Source organism: Oryza brachyantha, chromosome 3, assembly GCF_000231095.2.
Source record: "Oryza brachyantha chromosome 3, ObraRS2, whole genome shotgun sequence".
Lineage (NCBI taxonomy): Eukaryota > Viridiplantae > Streptophyta > Magnoliopsida > Poales > Poaceae > Oryza > Oryza brachyantha.
Window position 1 is genome coordinate 26,219,777 of NC_023165.2, and position 23,766 is coordinate 26,243,542.

At 42.6% G+C, this 23,766-nt stretch overlaps 5 protein-coding genes across 6 annotated transcripts; 3 read left to right on the forward strand and 2 right to left on the reverse strand.

The window, feature by feature from the left end:
• Positions 1 to 1,431: 1,431 nt before the first annotated feature.
• Positions 1,432 to 5,401, forward strand: LOC102715281 (BTB/POZ domain-containing protein At3g50780-like). Of its 2 annotated transcripts, none has more exons than XM_015835679.2 (5): positions 1,432 to 1,788; positions 1,934 to 1,978; positions 2,075 to 2,179; positions 2,702 to 3,398; positions 4,185 to 5,123. In XM_015835679.2, exons 4-5 carry the CDS (start codon positions 2,772 to 2,774, stop codon positions 5,121 to 5,123), a joined length of 1,566 nt encoding a protein of 521 aa, XP_015691165.1. In that variant the 5' UTR covers positions 1,432 to 1,788; positions 1,934 to 1,978; positions 2,075 to 2,179; positions 2,702 to 2,771. The 2 variants fall into 2 exon arrangements, with proteins under 2 accessions (XP_015691165.1, XP_006650658.1); XM_006650595.3 differs by having other exon boundaries at positions 1,434 to 1,788; positions 1,925 to 1,978; positions 4,185 to 5,401.
• A 1,703-nt stretch (positions 5,402 to 7,104) lies between these two features.
• On the reverse strand, positions 7,105 to 8,181 carry LOC102715557 (probable calcium-binding protein CML41). The gene has a single exon (XM_006650596.3). The coding sequence runs from the start codon at positions 7,892 to 7,894 to the stop codon at positions 7,334 to 7,336; it is 561 nt and encodes a 186-aa protein (XP_006650659.1). The 5' UTR covers positions 7,895 to 8,181; the 3' UTR covers positions 7,105 to 7,333.
• Positions 8,182 to 9,251: 1,070 nt separating this feature from the next.
• Positions 9,252 to 12,110, reverse strand: LOC102715833 (cytochrome c biogenesis protein CCS1, chloroplastic). Its single transcript, XM_006650597.3, has 8 exons — positions 11,605 to 12,110; positions 11,254 to 11,473; positions 11,023 to 11,134; positions 10,673 to 10,945; positions 10,330 to 10,595; positions 10,039 to 10,195; positions 9,858 to 9,941; positions 9,252 to 9,773 (listed from the first exon to the last, which is right to left on the reverse strand). Exons 1-8 carry the CDS (start codon positions 12,029 to 12,031, stop codon positions 9,615 to 9,617), a joined length of 1,698 nt encoding a protein of 565 aa, XP_006650660.2. The 5' UTR covers positions 12,032 to 12,110; the 3' UTR covers positions 9,252 to 9,614.
• Positions 12,111 to 18,821: 6,711 nt separating this feature from the next.
• On the forward strand, positions 18,822 to 19,852 carry LOC102702647. The gene has a single exon (XM_040522542.1). The coding sequence runs from the start codon at positions 18,954 to 18,956 to the stop codon at positions 19,446 to 19,448; it is 495 nt and encodes a 164-aa protein (XP_040378476.1). The 5' UTR covers positions 18,822 to 18,953; the 3' UTR covers positions 19,449 to 19,852.
• Positions 19,853 to 21,785: 1,933 nt separating this feature from the next.
• LOC102702927 (protein PHLOEM PROTEIN 2-LIKE A10) lies at positions 21,786 to 23,264 on the forward strand. The gene has a single exon (XM_006651790.3). It carries the CDS (start codon positions 21,910 to 21,912, stop codon positions 23,002 to 23,004), a length of 1,095 nt encoding a protein of 364 aa, XP_006651853.2. The 5' UTR covers positions 21,786 to 21,909; the 3' UTR covers positions 23,005 to 23,264.
• The last annotated feature ends 502 nt before the right edge of the window (positions 23,265 to 23,766 follow it).

Sequence of the window (23,766 nt, forward strand, 5' to 3'; positions counted from 1 at the left end):
TACGATCACTGAGCAGCCATGGTCAGGAACACGATACGATGAGAGAGGTCAAAAGCATCGAGTCAAGGCACTACCTTCTTTGTGCGTTCCAGTTTGAACGACGGAAAGGAAAAAGAAAAAAAAGGAAATAAAAGAAAAAGAAAAGAGGAGCAGGGAAAGAGCGATGCAGATTTGAATCAAAGCTTTAAACCGAGAGATTAACAAAAGCATCATATTCAGTTCTATCTAATGGTGAAAAACGATTTGATGCCTTGAGATACTTTTTATTAGACCGAAATAAATCTGAACCGCGACACTCGTAACCAGCCAATGCCCATTTTGATCTTCAAAACCGCGAAACAAAACCCAACATGAGCATCTGCATCTGCTAATGCTCTCTGATTTGGAGCACAGACTGAGCTGTAGAACCGTGCAAAGTTGCGGTCAAAATTAGCATTTCATAGCTATATTCTACTTACAAAGACATGCAACCCGTGCATTCTACTCTTCACACCCCCAGTTCCTCAGTTTTAGCAAGATTTTTGGACCTGTGTTCCCAAACCAGAGTATATACCTCGAATTCCATGCATTCACAAAGTGTTGCTGGACCTGTGGATGTCAAGGCTCCTAAAATCCAAGAGCAAATGTTACTGGCGTCAGGTCAAGCGAATGGTACAGGCCATCTGGAGCAGTAGCACATACAGACACTGGTGCCTGGCTGCTCGGCTGCTTGCCAACTCTGATGGCATCTTGGATTTCTTGCTGTCTCTTGCAGGTTTTGCCTTGTCATTGTCCTGTCCTGCTCCCTACTAGGATTAGTATGTCCCACATTTCTCAAGACAAAATTCAAATCCTAGCTCCCTAATACTCACAGTTCAAGTGTACTGCTCCCTAACGATCACAGTTAAGTACCCTTCACTCAAAAATGCTATTGACCTTACTTGGTAGATTGCTCTTGGGTGCTAGCCCCTAGGGCATGCATAATGCAGGATTATGCAAGAAAGAACGTGTCTTTGCTGATGATGAGTTCTTCTGAAGCAACATGCCGACATGCTTCGAGGTTAATTTGATTGCAAGAATATTTTATTCAGATGTATCCATGCACACACAAACTTAAAATAACAGAAGGAAAATAATCTTGCTATGACACCAACAATACTTAAACCAAGTGTATGTATCCATCATGGTAAGATCGAAACGTGCATGTGATCAAAAGCTTGTTGGGGCGAACCAAACTGCCAGATAAATTACCCTTCTTCCAACCCAGGTCCCAGGATGATTCCAAGCGCCGAGGCTGGTGGTAAAAACAAAACAGTTGCAGTATCCAAGAGTGGAGTGGATCTCACACTGACTACGGACCCCACTTGCCATGCACAGTGAGAGAGAAAGAGGAGGAGCTCCTCACAAGAACCAATGGAGATAGAGGTGTAAAGATAAGAAAAAAAAAGCTTTATTACTGATAAGTTAGGGCACTGTAGTGAGGTGTCTGATGCGAGAGAAAGAGCAGGACGAGAAGAGCCAAGTCGCCAGCCACTAGCGTCTGTGCTCTGTGCTACTGCGTGTGAGCTGGGTAGTACAAACAGGAACACAAAGAGAGAGAGAGAGAAAGAGAGAGAGAGAGAGAGAACACCCAGAGCCAGAGAGGGATAAAGGGGCAGCAAAGAAGCGAGAGGTGGGAGCTGGAAGAAGAAGAGAGAAAAGCTAAGAGGAGAGAAATTTCAGAGAGGAGGGAGGGAGGAGGAGAGCCTTGGCCGCCATGATGGCCGGTGTGGCAGCTTGGATGGATAAAGGGAGGACACCACTCTTCTGGTAAAGCTCAAAGAAGCTGCTTTGTGCTCTTTTCCTTCCGTTGCTTTCCCTTGCCTCTTTTCTTTGCTCTTCGTCTCTTTTTTTCTCAACTTTGTGGGGAAAGAAATGATGTGAGGTTCTTGTCATGCCTGGCTAGATGCTGCAGCGGTTCATGATTAATACTGTCTGCCGCCGAGCTGTGTCGGGGGAGGTATTTGTTCTCTTCTTGGCAATCTGTTCAGTTCGTGCCATTGTGTGAAGCCTTCAACTTTTGAGGACAATTTGTTCGTATTTTGCTCCATGGTAGGTAATTTTTAGGGAATTGGTGATGCTCCAACTCATGAATTCACTCAAAGATTGCGCCTTGGTGTGTGGCCAGGACTGAAGAGTGAGAAAGGATTGTGTTGCGGAGGTATGGGTTAAGCTCCTTTGGTCCTTTTCCTTTTTGTACTTCAGTTTTCTTCCATTTGTTAAGTTTGTTAAGGAGAAGGTCAGGACTGTTTCCTTGTGTCTTGTTTCGCGATTTGCCGGCTCTGTAAGGTGTAATTTCCTGTTGCTGTTCCAATTTGCTGAAGATAGGACATCATATTTTCAGGTTCTGTTAAAAAAAAACTGGGTTTTGTCACTTTTGTGGTTGCTCGCTTTAGGTTCCAAGACTATGAATTTCCCGAGTATTTGGTGTAAACTTAAGAAAATATCTGGGATTGAAAATGGGCGTGAAGTTTGACTACTTTCCATATTGGGAAAGAGGGGTTTAGGTGAAAATTATGAATGTTCTAGGTGGTGTACTTCTTGCTCATAAGAGTAGATGCAACTAGTATAAATTATCAGCTCTTCTTGTTTACTTAGTCATACATTCACTATCATGAGCATTTAGCTAGTAATTGCTTAAAACTTCAGTTTACCAATTTAGCTCTCATGGATTGCTGGTCAGGTATATGAACAAGCATTAGTTCTACAGTTAATATCAGATAATTCATTGGCCATAAGCTTCTCAAGGAAACATGACAGAGTTCAAGGTTGGGAGCATTGATGCCCGAGCAACAAAGATCAGAAATGTCCCCATTGCTGTAACCCCGGAAGGATTCTGGTGCTGCCCGTCGCAGGCTGTACTCCAAAAAACAATGAAGAACCAAAATCAGCAGGCAAAGCCTAAAGGGGGTGCATCTCCTCTTGCATCAAAGGCCTCTTCAGTTCAGAGAGCGCCTACCATTTCGTCAGAGAGAAGAGCGCATTCAACTCCGACAAGGTCTAGAATCAATTCAGGTGAACAGAAGTGCTCACCAGCAGAAAATTCAACGCCCAATCCGCTGAAGGTAGCGAATGACAGGCCACAGAAGCAACATAAGATATCTGTTGGATTTGGTCAACTTGAGATGAGTGATCTCAAGGTTGTGTTGTATGGCAAGGATGGGGTTGCTGTAAAAATGAGTGTTCACAGGAACACACTTGCAGAAAATAGTACCTGGTTTGCTGATAAGCTCTCAAGGCAATCGCCAATATCAAGCATGGAGGTGCCTGATTGTGAGGATGTGGAGATTTATGTAGAAACAGTTGGATTGATGTACTGCAATGATGCCAAGCAAAGGCTTATCAAACAAAGTGTTCCACGCGTTCTTCGGATCTTGAAGGTTTGCTCCTGTTGAATATTGGCTCTCTTTATTTTCTCAGTTTACTAAAAATCCATGTAGTCATCGATTTTTCTTCAACTCGTTAAGCTAGTGTGCAAAAAAAAAAGAGACAGATAGAATTCCAACTTTTATCATTATGTGCGAATTGAAATATACTTATTTTCTAGCCTATTACAGTATTAGTCATATGTGAAAACAACCTTCCCTGTATTGCAACTTTTGAATTTCTACAGCCTTTTTAATATGCAATTTGCTTAAGTTGTAGTTAATGTCAGTTTTGTATGTCTATGCAACAGAAATATTTCATAGAAGATATCATTTACCACTTGTAAAGTTGTAATTAACTATATATGTCAAAGAAAAAAAAAGAAGCCATTGTATGTCTTATGTGCATGTCTTTTTTCATGCTATCAAAGGGATATGGTTTTTATGTCTTCTATACCCATATACTACAATATGTCACTTAATAAATACAAGTTGACAAATTGTGAATAGAGCCCACAACTGATAAATATATCTTGCCATACCAGTTGGTGGGGTTGGAACAAAATCAAGCCAGGCAGGCTGCCATGCATTATTGTGTCAGTGCTTTATGGAGCAATTGTAAGGAAAATATTTCCACAGATCAGGCCCACAACATCCATGAACCTTGGTCACTCCTCATCAATAAGACATCTCAATTAGGAGTTAGGACCAACCAGTGTCGAAACTTTAGATGAAATGTGCCTTTTGTTCTATACATTAGTTTGGTTGTTCCCTGTATAATGTTGAACTTATGATATACAGGTTGCAGAACTATTGGGTTTCCAAGCATGTGTCTTGTCATGTTTGGAGTATTTGGAAGCAGTCCCTTGGGTCGGGGAAGAAGAGGAGAATGTAGTGTCTTCTGTTCGGCATCTGCAGGATGGGAATTATGGCGTTAGCCCAATACTGAAGAGGGTATGCTCTGACCTATCAAGCCCACCAAATGACACATTTGTTCATATCATAGAATTAGTCTTGAAGAGCAGTGAGGATAGAGGGCGACGCGAAATGAAATCCCTGGTGCTGAAGCTTCTGAAGGAGAATAGCAGCTCCAGTAGTTCTGTCGACATATATGCTGAGACTCTATACAGGTCTTCCCAGAATTGTCTGGAATCCTTGTCGACCTTGTTTCGACAAGTTACTGCTGATGATTTTGCTGAGCAATCTTCAGACCTTAAAGAACCAGTTTTTCGACAAATTGCTCTAGAAGCAGATAATCTTCTTTGGTTAGTGGAGATTTTGGCCGACAGGAACGCAGCTGGCGAGTTTGCAGTTATCTGGTCTAACCAGGGTGAGTTGGCTGAACTTCACTCCAGGTTACCAACCAAGTCGCGGCATCTCGTTAGCTGCGTCACAGCAAGGCTCTTTGTGGCAATTGGGAAAGGGGAGATGCTCCCTTCAAAGGATACAAGGAAGCTTCTCTTGGATGTCTGGCTGCAGCCTCTCATGGATGACTACAACTGGTTGCAGCATGGCTGCAGGTCATTCGACCGCAAAGTTGTCGAGGAAGGAATCGGGCGCACCATCTTGACACTCCCTCTTGAGGATCAGCAGACGATATTGCTCTCGTGGCTCGGGAGCTTCTTGAAGGTTGGGGATAGCTGCCCCAATCTGCTGAAGGCCTTTGAGGTGTGGTGGAGGAGGACTTTCGTGCGGCCTTATGTTGAACAAGGGAATCAATCTCGGGCAGTTCAGAGTTGAGGTCTCAAGTGGTTACAGGCTGCAAGAAAATTGTCATCCTTTTTCATGTAGAATATCACTGAGAAAGTAGAGTGGTATTGTCTTACTTAGGTAATGGGTAATGTCTTACTTGGTATGCTGCTACTGTTAGGAAGAACCCCAGGTACTGAAAACAAGAAGGGGATGTAAATTAGTACTTCTGTTGCAAGGCTTGAGAATATGTGCTTATTGTGCTTATGATGCTTCATATTATCAAATATAATATTAGTGAAGCTCTCTGAATTCTGGGTATAGAATTTATTTTCTGGTTTGTTACTATCATGAGATGTCAGTTCGTTGCACTATATTGAATATTACAGCATTGTGCAAAGGTAGCATCCACTGTATTATGGATTCATGTACAAACTCAATATTTAAAATGCAATTGTAACTTTATTCTGAGATGTGTTGTCTGAAATTTGAAATAAATGCGGGCTTCATGTCTGAATTTTATTTCAAGTTAAGGGTGCCCAATCCAAATGTACCAATTTGGTGAGTTACTGCCTACTGTCCATTTCCTTGTTATAGTATACTTTTTCATCTGTCATCTTCATTTCCAGATGGCAATACCATGTGTGATTCCATTTCAAATGGTATTGCACGAGACAACGTAATGAAGCCTAATCATTCCATTCTTTGCAGGTGAAGCTCTGAAAATTCGTACCCTCAAACAGGGGAACCGTATCCTCTGCATTAGAGAAGCTAATGCAGAGGGTGGCATTAGCTCAAATCCTGACCATTCAATCTTCATCCAACGGCTGCAGCTCGATCTGGTGCTTCTCTATTACCTTTGTTGTTCTACTGTTATCGTTATTAGAATAAACTAGTTTACTAGTACTCATTTTCTCATTAATCATAATATTTGTATTTGTTTGGTCCACCAAAAATGGTTTGGCTACTCCTTGTATTTCACTGACACATATTTTAAGTCATCAAATGATGTGTTTTGTGTGAAAACTTCTATGAATAAGTTGATTTTAAAAAATCCATTTCTTAATTTCTAGTAATTATTACTCAATTAACCATGTCAATCATATTATTTTTTGTGTGTGCGACTAATGAGCCAAAAATAAACCGTTGAATGTGCCCCAAGTATATATGGTAATTTACATAGGAAAATAGTACTATATAACTGTAATATTGAGATATTAAGTACAAAATGCATCTTAGGAAGGAAGATAACCGCATAATTCTTAAGACCTTAGACCAAATGTGGGCTCCCATCATTTCACTTTTTAGAAAAAGATAACCCTATTTTTATAAATAAAAAATAATTTACGGAAAAAACTTTACACATTTGCCCACAGCGACTCAAAGAAAAAATGGTAAAATAAACCATGATGAAAATATATGACAAATTCAATTCTAAAATTAAGATATAAAATTTAAAGTTTGGTTTATAAACGGTTGTAACATCATCACCAAGTCCACCTCTCTGGTGTCCGAAATGTTTTGCCTTCACCAAACGTTATGATGTACTCCGGTTTGTTATGTTTGATGATGTTGGTTTTTAAACATGCATTTGACCACTCATCATATTAAAAATAAAACTATTACATAATTATCATTTGACCACTCATTTTATCATTAAGAAAATTTAAGCATGAATTTTTTCATATTTGCAAAAATATGAATAAGATTGGATGGTCAAACACGCTAAAAATCAACGATATAAAAATGATCAGAGTATATTAATATACCGTGCATGAGTAGGCTATATATTGCTAGATCAAATTAAACATAAGCTGAAGTTTACCATTAGTAATTTTACATAAGTTAAAATATCGATATCATGGAATGGTCATGTACTGATTGATAGCACAAGGAAGAGGAAACAAGCACTTAAGCTAAAAAATATACTGAAGATGGATGGATAGGATTGAAGCTAATGCCGCCCTCTGCATTAGTTCTCTAATGCAGAGGATCCGGTTCCTCAAACAGGTGAAGTGCTGGTTAAGAATTTAACTGTAATCTTTTTCTGAAAGAAGGAAATCAACTGTAACTTAACTGATACACTGGATCAAGTGTGTGACACACCAAACAACTCAAGATGAGACAGCAAAGTTGCTTCAGGCAAGCAAGAATTCTGAAGAACTCTTCTGCCCTGGCAAATCTGCAATGTGTCATCTGGATGCAGACTTATCAACAACCTACAATTTCTCACTGTAGCAGCTCCAAGCTCAGGCCTTTTGCTAACTCATCATCCTCTGGAACTCATGGAAGTCGAGGCCGCCGTCGCCGTCGACGTCGTAGGCCCTAATCATGGCCTCGCAGTCGGCGACCGACCGCTCGTCGCCGAGCTGGGCGAGCACCCTCTGCAGGCCCCTGGCCGTGATCCTCCCGGCGGACTCGACGGCATTGAACACCTCGAACGCGCCCCTCAGGTCCTCTTCTTCGCTGCCCCCTCCTCTCTCCATCAGCGCCACGAAGCCGGCGAAGTCGAGCATGTAGCCGCCGCCGCCGCCGCCGCCGCGGCCCGACGACGGCACAGGCATTTCGTCGCCCATGGACGCGAAGAACGCGCTCAGCTCGGCGCCGGAGATCTTGCCGTCGTTGTCCCTGTCGAAATGCTGGAAGATTCTGTGCAGCTCGCCCTGCCTTCTCCCCGACGACGAACGGGCACCGCCGCCGCCGCCGCCACCGCCGCCTGGGCTCGCCACGTCGGACTGCCCGCAGAGCAGCGGCAGGCCGAGCCTGAAGCTCCTCTTGCGCGACAGGCGCTTCGCCGGCTTCGGAACACTCACGTTCGCCATTCTTGACACCACAAACACTTTCAAAGAACCCAGGGAAAATCTTGCAGTCTTGTGCACTTGTGCGCAATTCCAAGTTGCCGATGCAGCTGTGGAAGAACAGGTGAGGTGTGCTCCTCCATTTATAGCTGATGAGCTCTCTGTACCCAGCAGGGAGCAGCAGCAGCTGCTGTTTAGTTATGATTCAAATCCCTAGTATGAAAGGCCGATTTCGATGGAGCGGAACAAAGGCCCGTCGTTGGGAGGCTCTATAGATTTTAGGGTTTCGTCTTATATATACCTTTGTAAGCTGCCGTGCGGCGTTGTAATCTCATCTTAAAATAGTGAAGATATTTTGCTGGCTGGCGTCCGTAGTTTTTTTCTCCTACTTCGAGAGGATTTTTCACGTTAAATCTCGTGTCTTATATGATTGATCTAATGTGTTCATCGTTTTTGCCTGTCATTATTCTAACAGCTGCAATATTTGTGTGTGTTTTGACTTGACTGGCCATGATCATCATCACAAGGTAGTTAGGCTGCATGGCAACTACCTTGCACAGTGCCTCAGATACTGTCAGCTTGGCATTATCTAACTCCCATCAGACAGTGCCATCACATGATCATGATCCTCGCGCCGCCGCCCAACGAACAACGATATCTCGGAATCCGTGATTTAGTTATGAGTTCAAGATTCCGTCAATTTGAACTACTAGCAGTTTGAGAGAGGCTCTTGACCTGACGAGTGAGATTTTCAGTGAAAAAAACTTCAGTCTTTGCAGGCATGAAGGTCTTCACAAAATCACAACCAGACAGGAAGAGTAAACTGAAGCAGTGACTTCTACAGAATTCAGTTTTCAGTTTTCACTTGTCCTTGCATTTCAAAAAGAGGGGGAAATGCCTACAAAAGGGGGGAGAATCATTCAGTCCTAAATGATTTTCGATGATCTTGTTTTCTTCAAACGCCAAGATTGGCATCTTTCTTTTGAGTCGATATTGAGATCTGAAGAGAGATCGTACCACGTTTTAGGGAGCATACCACCGAATACAAGAGGTGCTAAAAACAACTACAGAGATTCCATGTGCCTCTCATGGAAGCATACATTAAGAGCTGAGAGTGGCACATGTCTGTGTAGCATCACCACATGGCAGTAGATGTGACCGGTTAACTGGTTATAGATAAATGAGCCTACCTGAAACTCATCATTGGGTTCAAGCATCGAAAATGACCAGTAGAAGAATCTTTGCTTGTTAGTTTATGTCAGTCCTTAGTTTGACCGGTAAGGAAAATGGTATGCATCAACTTGATCTAGATGGACCTGCAAAACAAGGTATTGATGCGCCAATCTTACCACACCGACCACAGCTATAATGATAGGATGTATTCCCGTTGACAATACCTTTCGTTCCCATCTCAATGAAATATTGCAACAGAGGTATCTATACACATCCATATCTTAAGTTTGCAGCAACAATGAACTAATCAATGCAACATTTCAGTGCGTTTGTATGACTTTCTACATATATACTCCCCAAAAAAACTGTTACAGAATCTGGCACATTGTCCTACTGTGTAATGAGTGACATTATCAGCTCAGTTTCTTCTCGGTATAGATTGTAGAATAAACTATCTTCCACCGAAAAGACGGTATAGTTTTTCTGCTCTTGAAGATTTTTTGTGAATTCCAACCTCAATAACAAGTGAACATTTGCACTTTTTAAATAGTCCAGTCCCAATAAGAATTCCTTAAGTAGCACTTTGTTTACTATCTGTCGTGTTCTCGCTGATGCTGATCAATTCTGGTACCTTATCAAGTAATCTGTTCATCTCTTCTGAAAATTCAAGCTTGGCTCGATTTGTCTTCCCTCCGACAACTACTGTACTTCCGTCTTGCAATGCCCATATCTACACAGATATCGAACCATAAATCAGTAACAGTTCTATAATACTTATGTTTCAAGAATCATAGGAAGTGCCATATGCACACACCTGAGAGTGCGAAAGATAGCTAATGCAGGTCGTTAACATGAGCGCACCAAATCCAGCATACACAACAGGAACTCCTGGATCAGTCTGATGAAAGGGGGAATGAATACAAGGCACATTTCATGATATATCAAATATGCAGAAAATGTCTGCAAACTGGAAAATTTTTGTGAACAGCACCGACCTTAAGATCCAGACCAGTGCTACCAATGGCATCTTCAATGACTATTTCATTACCATCTATTTCAATGGGGAGTTTTGAGCTTGGCCGACGAACCCCTACAAACTTACCCTCTTGATCATACAACACAATAGATTGCAGATCTCGAGCAAGCATCGATCTACAAGCATCATGAAAAGAAGTTAATGTCTTGGCCGGGTTGGCCTGAAGAAAGGCCAGAAAGGAAGTTAATGTCTCATAGTGAATGGATTCATTTTCATTATTTAATTCTGAAAGAGAAACGATTGAACTTACATTCCTTTGACGTTGGAAGAACCCGAGTTTTCAAGTGGCAATAATGTTCCAAATAACTTCTTGTCCCCATTCAATTTCAAGGGGGCCATGGCCAAATTGAAAGGGCCCTCACCATTTTTCTTCACTTGCAGTGCTGAAAATCCCCAGTCTGTTTGGTAGATTGTGACCCCACCATACCTCAGGGGATCATTCACTTTGATAGTCTTCCTCATCACCTCTTTGCCATCAAGGTCGAAAAGTGAAAGATCACTATAGAATTGTGAAACCTGGCAAACCCAAAGTACTTGTCACATGGAAATCTGAGATCAGACAGGCCTATGAAATGCTGGGCAAAAGTGGCTACCTCTCCACTATCATAGTACTCCATGTAGAACCGATTGACATGGACTTCGGTATTGAAAACATCAGGCGCGAAAGAGAGAAAGCCTTTGGGTTTCATCACATCTCCAATAACAAAGTTCAATCCTTGGGGTACATCCACCGATCCTTTGAAGCTCCCCGTCGCACTAAGCGTGGCACCTGCCATGATGAAAATCATAGCTATGTGCACGCCGATAGGCGCAAACCGACCAGCCAGTCCTTTGAAAGCGTACATAGACGGCCCCTTAGTGAATACCTGAAACACACATCAAGCAAACATAATGTACATGAATATCGGAGCAACAAAAATGCACTGAAGGTAACAACAATCACCTCATATCCAGAACCCATCAATATAACCCCTAAATCCTGGATGGATGCGCGGGGCAGTGAGTCCGCAAATTCTTGCTTCCGGATGCTTCCTGCAGAATGCATGAATGACCATCTGCAAGAAACAATTAACCAACACAGGCCATTGTGTGTATAAGTTCATTTCTTTCTTCTGATCAGTCAAGCTACCACTGTCAAGAAGAGAACTTGCACAGCAGAATGGCCAATCTGTACCTTCTCGCAACCTTGACAATGGGGATTTGGGTCGTGTAGGTGCAGGCCATGAGCGACGCCGCGAGCAGCGCGAGGAGGCCGAGGAAGACCGGCGAGGAGAACATGTGGTCGAACCCGGGAGTTAGGATCCACCTCCACGTGATGACCCCGAACACCGGGTTGTCCTCGGGGAACTTCTCGAAGTAGTAGCTCGGCGCCTCCCCCTGATCAATCACCGTTCCTGCAAATTGCAAGCTGCAATCGTAAGCAAGAATCCAAGAATCACCAATAGCATGGTACCAATTCATCCCGGAGAAAGCTAGCAATTTCGGAGTATCAGAACGCAGCGTGGGTTCAGGAGAAGGTGCGGACCTAGGGCCATGAGTGCGGCAACGGCGAACATCTCGGAGATGGCGAGCGGGAGGTTGGAGAGCAGCGAAAGAGTCCTCTTGGTCGCCCTCCTAAGCAACCCCAACGCCGCGTTCTCCTTCTCCTTCTTCTTCCTCGCCACCTCCCCCTCCTCCCCGCCGCCGCCGCCGCCCCGCTGCGACACGGGGGGCGCGGCGTCGAAGAACACGACCTGCTTCTTAGCCTTCCCTGCTCCCGCCGGTATGGCCTCGCGCTTTACCCCGCCGCCACCGTCGCCGGTGCCGCCCCTCCTCTGCGCGTCGCAGTAGACATGGACCCGCCGGCGCGGCGGCAGCGCGGCGCCGGAGAGGGGGAGGAGGCGGAGGCGGGTGCGGTGGTAGGACCTGCAGGCGGGGTTCAGGAGCAAGTGGCAGCAGGTCGGGCTAGGCATGGCGGAGCGGGAGTGACGACGACGACGACGACGAGGCGCATGCGCGTCGCGTCGTTGGCTACCCCCGCGCCGCGCGAAAAAAAAATAAAAAATAGGGCGGGTGATGTGGATAAGGCGCGCGTCGTACGTGGAGCGGCGAAGACGAAGGGGCACGGAGGAAATTATCTTGCAGATGGGCCGGATATTTCAACGGATTTACGGCCCAGTTTGAAGGCCCGATTGGTCGGACAATGTAGACACCAGCCGAGCCGGCCCATGTAGTGAATAACGGGCCTAGATAGGTGGGCCGGTTACAAGTTTCGGTCTTCATTCATTTCATGTTGTTTGGATTAAGAGGGAGACTACGGCCGTGTTCTTTAGATAGACCAGTAACTGGCATGTAAGATATAGTGGAGTGTCAGATTAGCATATGATTAATTGAGATTATGACCGTGTTCTTTTGATAGGTAAGTAATCGGCACGTAAAACATAAAAACAGATTAACATATGATTAAGAGGGAGACTACGACTATGTTTTTTTTATGGGTAAGCTACCGGCGTATAAAACGTAGTATCAGATTAGTATATGATTAAGAGAGACTATGCCATGGTTGGGTAAGTAACTGGCCCATGTAGTTCTATAACGAGATATGCGTGATAGATAGCATAAGTTTAATACACATGTGTATCGATATTAGCATAAGTTTAATACACACTAGAAAGAACACGCAGCTTTGCCGCAGTGCAATGTAGATGGGCAGGTACAATAGTAACATGTAACATATTTTAAGGAGATAACAGAGAAGAGAGAAAAGAGATTTGTAGCCGGTTATCGCACGGACTCCAAGACGCAAGACAGGTGGTGAACAGTGTAGTATATGTTTTGAAGGTAACTATTGTATGAATTGACTATTAGATTAACTATAAATGATTTGAAGCTAATAATTGGCTATACTATTTAACTTGCTCTTATATATGGAATAATTAACTTTTTGACACTCTTATAAATGGTGCTAATATATTTGTCACTGAGCCCATATGTCATAGACACATGAGGACCCATATGTCATAAATAGTAGGTGGCAAATATATTATGTGTCATTTTTAAGGGTGGTAAAAAGTTAAATGTCCCCTTATATATACCTATTATAAAAAGCAACAGTGTCCTGCTATCTGTAAATTCGGTCCGTTTCGTGACCGAATTTAGACTCAACAACATGTTAGGGGTAATGTGTTCCTAGGCAAACAACATGTTCGGGGTTCGATCGAGGGCTAGCGCATGCATCCGACGTGTGTTTTTCCTAATTTAGGATATCGTATCTACTCTTTTAAAGGTAGGTGTTTTGCATGCTTGTTTAAAAACAAACCAAGCATATGTTTACCTATTTTTTTTAAAAAAAACAAAAAGATGTTTTATCTGGATCGAACATAAAATTGATATCTAATTTGGATTTCAAACAACCGTTCCAGAATTACAAGAATTACATGGGAGAAGAAAAGCTTGCATGGGGGATAAGAAGGTAAAGGCAGATAGGAGAAAAGAAGAAAGGAAAATAAAGAAGAAAAGAAGAAGAAATGATATACTCCCTTCTAAAATTTTTATTTGACGTAACGTTAAATATTTTCGTACGGAGAGAGTAAAAGGTAAAGAAGAGAAGAGAAAAGAGAAAAAGAAGACAAAAGAAAAGAGAATTAAGAAGATTTGTAAAAAATGGAAATTAAAAAAGATATCTGTTTAAAATTGAATACTTGCGTCAAATAAAAACCATAAAAAGGTGTAGGATATAGATGTTGAACACTATTTACTATTATCAAATATAAGCTTTTAAATGTAACGTACGATTCTAAAATCAATTGTATTTTGACCACAATTTACTATTCCCGACGACGTTCAATTTATTTAATTTGCTATATCTCTTATTATAAAAATTGATAGTGTTTTTGCTATTCGTCTTTTTACCCACCTCGCACAAGCAGGCCGATTGGGCCACGTCCCCCACCTCCCGTGTACTATGCAGGTCTTCCTTTCTGTCCGACTGCTCTAACTTGAGTGAGTTGCAGTATGTAGAACAATAACAGTGTGTTCGCTTCGTAAGTGAAAGTTCACCGGTTCAATCCTCGTCGAGAGTATGTTTTGTGTTTCTTTCTTTTTCTTTTTAGTAATGCGTGTTCGAAAACTGTTGTTTCCACATGATTCACATTTGACCTTAGTTAAAAAAGTTTGTACCTCAATGGTCAAAGCATTGGTCATAAACTTAGATGTGCTAGGTTTAAACCATAACAAAGTCGTGTTTAATTTATTTTTGTCTTTACCTGCCGGTATGATCAGTCAAGTGAGAATGGAAGACCATCTTTATTATTAAATTAGTTTATTATGTTGATCGTAATTTATTTTTATCAATTATAAGCTTATCGATGCAACCTACATTTCTTAAATAAATCATATGTTTATCATAATTTACTATTCCCGACTTGACACATAATTTATTTTCAAAACTTATTTTAAAATTTATTTAAATTTACATAATTAAAATTAACTTGACCCGGAGCAGCACACGGTAAGTTGCAACTCATATATATATATTCTTATTTATATGACACACACATATATATATATATATATATATATATATATATATATATTCTAGCTATATATATATTAACTTGACACATATATATATATTCTAGCTACGGTGAGTTGCAACTCACGGGCTCCTCCATGAGTCGGAGTCTAAAAACATATCAAATCACCTCTAAATTTTGATTTATATGGCTCACTAGATTCTTCGTATCAAAATCTGGTAGCACACAAAAAAAATATTTTTGGAGTTTTTTAAGTATTTTTTTGAGATTTTTAAAAGTGACTGTACTATATTAATAAAATAATCCATGGGTTATGTATCACTTTTAAAAATCTCAAAAAAATACTTTAAAAACTCCAAAAATGAAATTTTTTGCGTGTTACCAGATTTTGATATGAAGAATCTAGTGAGCCATATAAATCGAATTTTAGAGGTGATTTGATATGTTTTTGGACCCTGACTCACGGAGGAGCCCGTGAGTTGCAACTCACCGTAGCTAGACTCTCTCTCTCTATATATATATATAATGTGCTCAATCAATATAATGATTAATTATGCATGCCGTTAACTATGTTTTAAAATTGATATTTAATATTATTGTTCTAAACTATTTTTTATAGCCATTTATTATACTTATGGTACTACATTCATATAGTAGAAAAATGCATCCAACGTGTTTTTGGATAAATAGTGCTGGTATTATTCCATTTATAATTGATTGCTTTTTTTAGTTTCCTTGTATATAAAAAAGATAAGAAGCCGTACATGTTTAAGATAAAGAGAGAGAAGCCGGTGTATGATTCTCTAATTAAACTATTAAAGAAGTGAGAGACCAGAGATGAGGAGAAAGACGGCACACAACTACGTAAGCGATCTGGAAGAGACGAGCAGTGCTGAACTGCTGTTGAAAATCGGACGGTTGTTGTTGCGCCATGTGGACGTGCTCCTCGGTCGAGAATTTGCTCAGAATTCGGTATTGGAGATGTGTATCGATATATAATGTTTCAATTGATATTGTTTTTTGTTGGATAAAAAAATCTAAAGTTTTGGTCAAAGACGTCCACATATTTCTTCCCTTGCTTGCCTTTCAAAAAAGGGAAAGGTGTACGTTCCCACTCTTTTCATATCAAAGTTCCTACACTGGGTGACCTTATCCTCTTATTTATTTTTAAAAAAACACTTGAAAGATGCTACATATTCTCTCTGTTTCACATTATAAATTTTTTTGTCTTGTTTAGATTAATATGTATGCTAATAAATTTAGACATATATACAAAACATATACATCAAATATATGGATAAATGTAAGCAAACCTAGATAGTCTTATAATATAGAACGGATGGAGTATGTGCTTGCTCTAGGGGATTGTCTCCGCGCTAAATGTAAAAGTAAAACTGAATTGGATATACAGCACTTTTATTTTATTTTTTATAGTCTGATTTGTGGAGCAATACAGTAGATTTTAAAATAGATTTACATTTTATATAGAACTCTTATTTTTATATTAATAGCTATAATTATATTTCATGTACATCTATAATGGATCGATATGTTATAATCTGAACCAACCACTATCAAATTATCCCCACTACTTTTCGCATATTGTCATGGCAAATCAATAACAAAAACGTACTATTATATTTGAAATTTTGGACGGTTAAATCAGTGTTATCACCTTCTTTTTTTCTTTTTTTTTTTGTAAACGAGACTAACGCATCGTGAGGACGAATTGGCGTATGCATGGTCTTGTAAACATATCAAATCAATAACAGGAACGCCCAGAATTCTCGAGAAAGTCAAGAAAGCTTGTCATGTGCCCACTGCCCAGCGACAAATAGTTCGAGCTAATCCTCCCAAATGAGAAACCGATAAACATGCCCGTCTCTGTCATCGGCCCGTCACCAGTCCACGCCGGTTCATCAGTTAATGACGCTCCCGTCAGCGTAGTAGTAGCAATCAAAGACCTCCTCAGTCACTTTTTTTAAAAGGTTTCGTTTAGATTATGCATTGTTTTCTGCTCCACTGCTTTCGTACCAAAAACGGTTCTCTAAATAATCAAATTAATTCAAAAAAAAAATTAATACTGTAGATACTAATTATGTTTCTTGCTTTATATGCCATACAAAAGTCGCAGCTGAATCGAGCGCAACCACCATCCTGCAATCATCCTATCTGCGACAGGCGGCGAGCCAGCCGGCCGTTGAACCGGCGGCGCCATGGCGGCGGCCGGCGGTGACTCACCCCGGCCGGCGACTCCAGCGCCATGGATCCGGAACAGAGAAGGGTACCCCACGTACACGCGGGATGCAGTTTAGCGTGTGATTTGCATTGCATTGCACGTATCGAATTCGAAACGAACCTCTGATCGAATCGAAGCTTCCATCGCCACGTTATCTTTGCCTGTAGAGCCGTGCGGCGGCGCGGCTCCCTCCTGGGCAGGACCCACCCGCCCGCCGTTTCGGACACCGGCCGCGTCATCTTCGGCTAGGCTCTTACTGCTGGTGCGGTGCCAGCCGAACTGACGAGTGAGACGACGACGCTACTCACGCTAGCTTGCTGCATCGGATTGGAAAGTTGTACCATGCGCGCGGCTACCTCCTGGTGGTAGATATGCCCGTACATAATTTATAAGGCGGCTACCTCTTGGTTAGAGATGCCCGTACATAATATATAAGGCGGCTACCTCCTGGGTAGATATGTTCGTACATAATTTATAAGGCCAACTCACCGGTGCATATTACCAGAAGAATTGTATTTTTAATCTCTTGATTAGTATTATTTTATAATTTTATTTTTTTAATAGAGATCACAATAAAAAAGATGATATCACCCCTTCAAATTTCTACTTATATCACAGTTGTCCGATAAATATAGATCAACGGTATAAATTAAATTCTACTATCAGTAAAATGTATCGGAGTCAACCCCAATCAATAATCGGCTCTACGTCAAATAAATAAATTAAGTTTTATTTTATAATTTAAAAAATAAAATCAGCTATGTATTACCTGTAAGTCGATCCATGTCTACCCTGAGTCGTGACCGGATGGAACGCTAACTAGCGATTATTGTTGTATCGGTATGCTGTCTTGCAAGACTGAATCAGGGGAGAAAAATCTTGGTTTTTTTTTAAGAAAAAAGAATGTCGAGATTGCTTATTGTATTCTACTAGTGGGCGGGGCACCATGCGTCGTACGGTAAAGAATATGCTCCCTTCGTCCCAAAATAAATCAATTTTTTATTTTTTATCTATAATTTTTGACTCTTCGTCTTATTTAAAAAATTTTTGCGATTGATATTTTTATTTTTATTAGATGATAAATCATAAATAGTACTTTACGTGTGACTAATTTTTTTCTAATTTTTTAAATTTTTTAAAATAAAACAAATGATTAAACGTTGGACATAGAAATCGAAGAATTGATTTTTTTTTGACAGAGGGAGTATTTGATAACAGCGACGGGACGGCCTCCACCCCCATCAGGTAAACTCATCCGGACATGTAACGGATTCACGCTCATCGGTAATTACACAAATTTACACCGATTAACCTGCAACCCTAAGCTACCACTTTAGCGAAACTAGTCGAGCCAATCCAAACCTTCCTCTCTCTCCATCCGTACGTGTCAAGTTCTGCGAGGCTCCATCACACACTGTACCAGTTGTAGGACCACCTGATGTGCCACGTCACACTTTTGGGGGGCGCTTTGACCGACTCGCCCCTTGCCAAGGACCTCTTTAGTTGTCAAAAATCTTTAGGGGTTTTCCGACACGAATGAAAAAACGAATTTTAGATTTTACCTAAAAAAGTGAGACGAATTTTTAAATCTAATTAATCCGTCATTATTACATATTGAGTTACCGTAACACTTATGACTAATCATGTTCTAATTAGACACAAAAAATTCATCTCACGATTTACATTGTATCTATATAATTGGTTATAATTTATTTTAATGTTTAGTTATATTTAATGATTCGTTTAGATATCAAAAATTCGATCTAATGTTTTTTAGAAAAGCTTTTTAAAACAAAATAGGGCCCAAGTTACCATCTCCATCTAGAAGGCGAGACAAACACCCAAAGCGAAACGCCATCGACCAAACTAATCAACGTCGCCGCAGGATTACGGGAATACCCACAGTTTTTTTTTTCCTTTCTTTCTCTTCTCTCTTCTTCTTCTTCTTTCCCGCCCCCGCGTGAGTCCACCAAGCCGCGGCCCCCCGCCCCCACCGCAGTATAAAGAAGCCGGCCTCCTCCACCGGCGAGAGCTCCACGTCTCCAACCAAACCGATATCCACTGTGTCGTCCGCCATTGACGCCTCGGTGTAGGTAGTGTGAGGAGTTGAGAGGTAACGTGATGAGTAGGGGGAGGAGCAGGGTGAGCCTGAGCTGGCTGTGGAGGGCGCCGGCGAGGGCGCTGGGGAGGGCGCGGGACATGTACGTGAGGGGGATGACGGGGTGCGCGCGGTGCGTGCCGGCGGACGCCGCGTTCGGGTACCCGGTGTTCGTGCCGTCCGGGTCGATGAGGAGCAACAGCTTCGGGTCGGAGCGGGGCGGCGGCGGCGGCGCGGCGGCCGACGACGACCTCCGGGAGCTGATTCGCGCCGCGTCGCAGAGGCGCGCCGCCGAGCAGGCCGCGCGGGAGGCGCAGGCCGTGGCCAGGAGCCAGAGCATGGTGGGCCTCTCCATGGCGCGGATCGACGAGGACGCGCCGTGCGAGGAGTTCGGCGGCGCCGCCGTGATGCTGTACCCCAGGAGCCAGAGTTGCATCGGCGGCGTCGGCGGCCGCGCCGGCGGCGGGAGGGTTGCGCACACGCAGAGGAAAGTGGCGGCGGCGGCGGCCTTGGCCTGAGCCGACGTCGCTGCTCTGCTCGATCTCGTGCTTGCCACCGTGTCATCGCCATTGATCGTCCCTGCTGGTCTAGCTAGCCCTTCAAGATTTGGGATTCTTGCGTTTGTAGATATGATTTTTGTGAATCGTGATTGCTCGTCTTGCATCTGGCCAAGGGGCAAATGCAACAACCTGGATATTTTTATTACGATTTTGGATGAACTTTGTTACGCAAAAGTTAGCTGAATTTGGTTTCTTTCTCCTTTGGCACATGGTTTAATAATTCACCTTGTCGCGTATGCATTCATCCAGCCAACACCGCCACGTATGCATGCACCGGTTCGTTACACAAAAGAAAACTGTCACGAGCACGGTATGGCAACGTCTGAATTGAATGCAGTGCTAACTGCAGCTTGCCAAAACTTGTTATCCATTTGATTCCACCTAAACCATATCACTATCACTAAAAAATAATTGCCAAACTAAACACTTAGAGCAGGTACAATAGCAGGCTATAAACCAGCTATAAATATATTTTAAAGAGATAAGAGAGGAGAGAAAAGAGATGTGGATTACTAATTTGTAGCCAGTTGCACATGGGTTCCAAGACAAACTGTATGTATAACATGTATGACCATATATTGATGCTTTGTAGCTAACTATTATATGAATTGACTATAAATGAATTAGAGTTAGTAGTTGGCTATACTATTAAACTTGCTCTTACCGTTCTTTTTTTAAGCATGTAAGTTGTAACCCACTGTTAAAAATAAATTTTAAAACTTTATTTTAAGTTAATTTAGGTTAGTTTATGTGATTCGTTTTTTTAAGTATCTGTTACTAAAACGACACGTGCATATATAAAAATCGTACAAACACAATGATCTTTGAATAAAAAAACTGTTTATAACCAGTGGTAGGTAAAATGATGGGAGTTCTTAACCAAACTAACGAAGTACTCGCATTGCAATGGCAATGAAATACAAGAAAGTTGAAAAAAAGTGGGTGTAAGACTGACAGTCATTGCCTACAGTACTATTATGCATAATGCATTATGCGGTAGTTGCAACTGACGTGTGGGCCATATATTTCATAGGCCCACAAGTCCGTCTCTGTAGCAACAGAGGATCCATGCCCGTGTGAGATGGGGTGGTCATTCCACAACAGGAGGTTGGTAGTACGTCAAATCCTATCCAGAGAAAACAAAAGAGGAGAATACGATGGAATGGTCCATTGGCAGAGTTGGGATCAAGGGTCCGGATCAGGAAGACATGGATATGCATCTTGTTGTGGTTTGGATCCGGGATTAGTAGTTGTCTCATAACTGATTTATACTCTATAGCATGATACACATAAGAATGTAAGTGGACCGGCTCACGTCACTTATAGATCAATTAAATGGGTAACGCAGGCTGACTAACTTACACCCTTAGATGTAACTACCATAGCGGACTGCCTTCTAAAATATCCCTGTAATAATGTATATATGGACCTCAAATTCACTGTGGTAATGCATGGCTATGCTTTTATTGTGGCTTGGTTTGAAGCCAGATAGTTGGTAATGCCCATACTTATTTTGACATAATTGTAGAATTTTACTCACTATGGTATTTAATTTGGTTCCACATCGATAGTAAACCAAATGCAATTCTACTCTACCAACAAGTAGTTAGTAGTACCAAAATTCGCTTAGATCTTAACAGCACCAAAAGATTGGTAGGGTAGATAACTAAACATGCCCGAAGTCATTGTACCGTCAACATAATTTATTCTTTATTCCATTTTGGCTCAACTTTGTTAGGCAGCAAAATTAAGTGTATGGTTTAATGATTCGCCAATGACCTTGCACCTCCATCTAGCCAAATACCCCACTTATGATAAGACCAGTTCTTTAACCACAAAAAAAAAAGGACACCAGTATGGCAACGTCTGAACTGAAAGTAACACCATAACTTAATTACCAAACTTTATTATTTAGCTGTCTAATCAACGTATCATCCTCGTCCATTCAAATTAACTAAACTCATCGCAACAATTAATGGCCAAAAATTGCCACACAAATTATTGGTAGTCTAATCAGGTGAAATGAAACCAGTTCGAAATCTGTGGCCACGTCACCAACTTGATTGATTGTGCGCATCTCCTGAAATTTGCTGTAGCGTCTCCTGGAATTGGGTTTAAAATGGGCCCGCAATGATTTTCAGGCCCATCTCAATATGGGCCGGCATGGGCTGCAATCCCGTTCGGGATGACGCGTGATTCGATCGTGCGGACCACGATCTCAACCAACGACTCCGGGTGGGCCCCGCTGTCGCCGTCGTCATTATCCTCCGGCCCGTCCGCCGCCGTCCCCACGAAAAACACGCCAAGGAAAAAAAAAGAGATTGAGAGGGAGAAGGAGACCGTCACGCTACGCGCACCGAGCCGATCCGATCCCCAATCCGAAGGCCTAGCTCCTCCGGCGAGGAGGAGGCGCCGCGCCATGGACAGACTCGTCGGCTTCTCCCGGCGGCGGCGGCGGCGCTGGATCCTCCTCGCGGCGGGCGGGGCGGCGGCGGCGTTCGGGGCGTACAAGATCTACCACCACCCGGCCGTGGCCGAGCGCCGGCGGCGCCTCGCGCGGCTGGCCGGCGCGGCCGCGGCCTTCCTCGACGCCGCCGCGTCCTCCGCCGACGCGGCGGCGCTGGTGGCGTCCGACCTCTCCGACTTCGTCCGCTCCGGCTCGGACGAGCTCCCCCGCAGCGTCACGCAGCTCGCCAAGCTCGCCGCGTCCCCCGAGGCCTCGGCTGCCGTGCAGGCGTTATCCGAGGCCATCACCGCCGGGATACTCCGCGGGGCTGGATCCACCTCCGGGACAGGCTCCGCCGGTAGCGCGGCCCTCTCCGATCGCCTCGTCGACAAGCTCTTCTCGGACTCCGGGGAGCGACTTGCGTCTGCTGTCGCCGGCAGCTTCGCCCACCATCTTATAACTGCTTACTACGCCGCTCAATCGACCCAGGGGGAGACCTCCTCGCCCATGAAGTGGATCGACGTGATTGCTACTGGGAAGGGTCAGAAGGCGATTAGTAACTGGCTTGAGGTCTTCGTGAGCACAGCCGTCGGTGTGTTTGTCGACAAGACGATCCACATTAATACCTATGATCAGCTCTTTCAAGGCCTTACCAATGCAAGCCATGATGCTAAGGTTAAAGAATTGCTTGTTGCAGTATGCAACGGGGCGGTGCAGACTTTTGTGAAGACCACTCACCGTGTTACCAAAGATAAATCAGATGGCAGTGTCAGCAATGGTGCTGGGGAAGGGTGGGTTGAGACCGTGTCGAGCACACTGGCAGTACCAAGCAACAGGAAGTTTGTGCTTGATGTTACTGGTAGAGTTACGTTTGAGACGGTGAGGTCGTTTCTTGAATTCGTATTGTGGAAAATGCACGATGGCGCAAGGAAAAGTCGGAGCACAGTGATGGATAGCGGATTGCGCGCAATGCAGTACATGACTGATAAGTCCATGGTTATCGCCACAATATGCATTACACTTTGCTTGCATGTTTTGAATGGCACTCGGTTCCTGGTAACAGCTTGATAATGTGTTTGAGATCAACACGGATTTATTTGGATTGCTTTATTTTGCACATGATTGTGTACAATCGTAGGTAATTTTATACTGAAAATGTAAATTCCTCTAGAAAAGAAGAGCTGAAAGGAGGTAAATTGATTTCAAGGTTTTATGGTGTCATTTGTTTGTTTGAGATTGTTGTTCAAAACTGCAGCACGTGGATAACAAATTTGTTGTGCCCTTAGAGATGTGACATGCATTTTTATGGAACTATTATCGTTGTTACAGTGCTGACAGCATCAGGCAATTTTTATCTGTTTAAATTGGTGATACCATCAACATTATAAAGCTTTCTTGTGATCTGGTTGCACCACCAAATTGCATAGTATGTATTTCTTGTTACCTATGCTATCCCCACCAAATTTTTTGTTATGTTGTAGTATCTGTTTTAGTCTATGTTGTCCAGCTGAACTTAACTTTCTCATGTGAAGTATCTTAAGTATTGGTTTATTGTTTTGAACAAGTTTAAACTAGTACAACTGAGTACAGACTAAGCAATATGTTGTCCATCTTGTGTATCGTAATCTTTGTAGCAAATCATACCTTCTCTATTTTCTATTGATGGGATCTCACAATCAGTTCTCTGAAGTGACTTTGCATGTTTGTTCAAGGTCCAAAAGATGAGAATAATATTAATACCAGAGCTTAATTCAATCCTATCTCTATATGATGCATCGCGGTACTGTATCAGGTTCAGCTGCCAGTACGAATTCTTGTGTTGTTTTCGAC